General features: G+C 47.3%; 1 protein-coding gene across 1 annotated transcript in view; it reads right to left on the minus strand.

Moving 5' to 3' along the window:
- Nucleotides 1-1,646, minus strand: part of LOC106814559 (E3 ubiquitin-protein ligase UBR4-like) — a 44,982-nt gene that overhangs the window by 3,371 nt on the left and 39,965 nt on the right. The window contains exon 33 of the mRNA XM_014818890.1: nucleotides 549-674. Within this exon, the coding sequence (XP_014674376.1) occupies nucleotides 549-674 (126 nt within the window). The remainder of the gene's footprint in view (nucleotides 1-548; nucleotides 675-1,646) is intronic.

Below are 1,646 nucleotides of genomic sequence, written 5' to 3' on the forward strand. Positions count from 1 at the left end.
CTCACACATAACACGTACACACGCACTCATGCACACATAACACGTACGTACGCACGCACTCACACATAACACGTACGCACTCACACATAACACGTACACACGCACTCATGCACACATAACACGTACGTACGCACGCACTCACACATAACACGTACGTACGCACACATGCACACATAACACGTACACACGCACTCATGCACACATAACACGTACGCACGCACACATAACACGTACGCACGCACACATGCACACATAACACGTACGCACGCACACATGCACACATAACACGTACGCACGCACACATAACACGTACGCACGCACATATAACACGTACGCACGCACATATAACACGTGCATGCATGCACGCGGGCACACACGTTGCACGCATGCATGCGTGCCGTGCATGCGTGCACGTGTGTCGGGCACACACGTGCATGCATGCACGCGGGCACACACGTGCACGCATGCACGCGGGCACACACGTGCACGCATGCACGCGGGCACACACGTGCACGCATGCACGCGGGTACACACTGTATGAAGCATACCTTCAGCATCGTCTTGTAGAGCAAGTCAATCATTCCAACGAACAACAGATACGGCTTGTAGACGCTAAACGGCTTGAACGATCGATCCAACATCCTCGTGGCGCCACCTGGCGCCGAGTGACGAACCTACAGACGCAGAGCACTGTGTCAGCAACGGCAACGTCACTCTGAGATCAGTGGCGGATCCAAGGGGGGGGGGATTGGGTGGCTAGCCACCCCCTATGTTGGACTAACCTGATTTTTACACATATACCAATTAATTATTGCCAAGTATAATATAGTCGCACGGCTGTACAAAACCACCTGATGCATGGGTTAAATTATATAGTTGAGTGGCAAAGCAGGTTACAACCGTTTTGCAGCTTTTTTCACAGTTCAAAGAAAGAGTTTTGCTGTCGCCTTCATCCCAGCGGTGGTCACCCCCTGCCACCCCTGTACAGAAATCAATGCCGCGCTGAGAGCGCAAGAATTGTTCTACTAAAAAGAGAATTGTAGTCAGAATAAAGGCTGTACATGTACTCAAAAGTGCCTCAAATACCATCTCCTGCGATCTACATTTTCAAAATTTTCTGGGGGAGGACCCTGTGGGGCCCACAAATTTAAAAATCCACCACAAATGTAAAAATAACCACAAATCTAAAAACATTGTACCCGCAAATGTCAAAATAACCACAAATGTCATAACATGTCAACCACAAATGTAAAAATAACCACAAATGTAAAACATTTCGCCCACAAGTGTAAAAATCTGCATAACCCCAAATGTAAAAATTTCCATTTTTACCACAAATGTCAAAACATGTCAACCGCAAATGTAAAAACTCATTGTAAGATAAGTTATTATCAGATGTATGTGTGTGTGTGTGTGTGTGTGTGTGTGTGTGTGTGTGTGTGTGTGTGTGTGTGTGTATGTGTGTGTGTGTGTGTGTGTGTGTGTGTGTGTGTGTGTGTGTGTGTGTGTGTGTATGTGTGTGTGTGTGTGTGTGTGTGTGTGTGTGTGTGTGTGTGTGTGTGTGTGTGTATGTGTGTGTGTGTGTGTGTGTATGTGTGTGTGTGTGTGTGTGTGTGTGTGTGTGTATGTGTGTGTGTGTGTGTGTG

This window comes from Priapulus caudatus, unplaced genomic scaffold, assembly GCF_000485595.1.
Source record: "Priapulus caudatus unplaced genomic scaffold, Priapulus_caudatus-5.0.1 Scaffold945, whole genome shotgun sequence".
Lineage (NCBI taxonomy): Eukaryota > Metazoa > Priapulida > Priapulimorpha > Priapulimorphida > Priapulidae > Priapulus > Priapulus caudatus.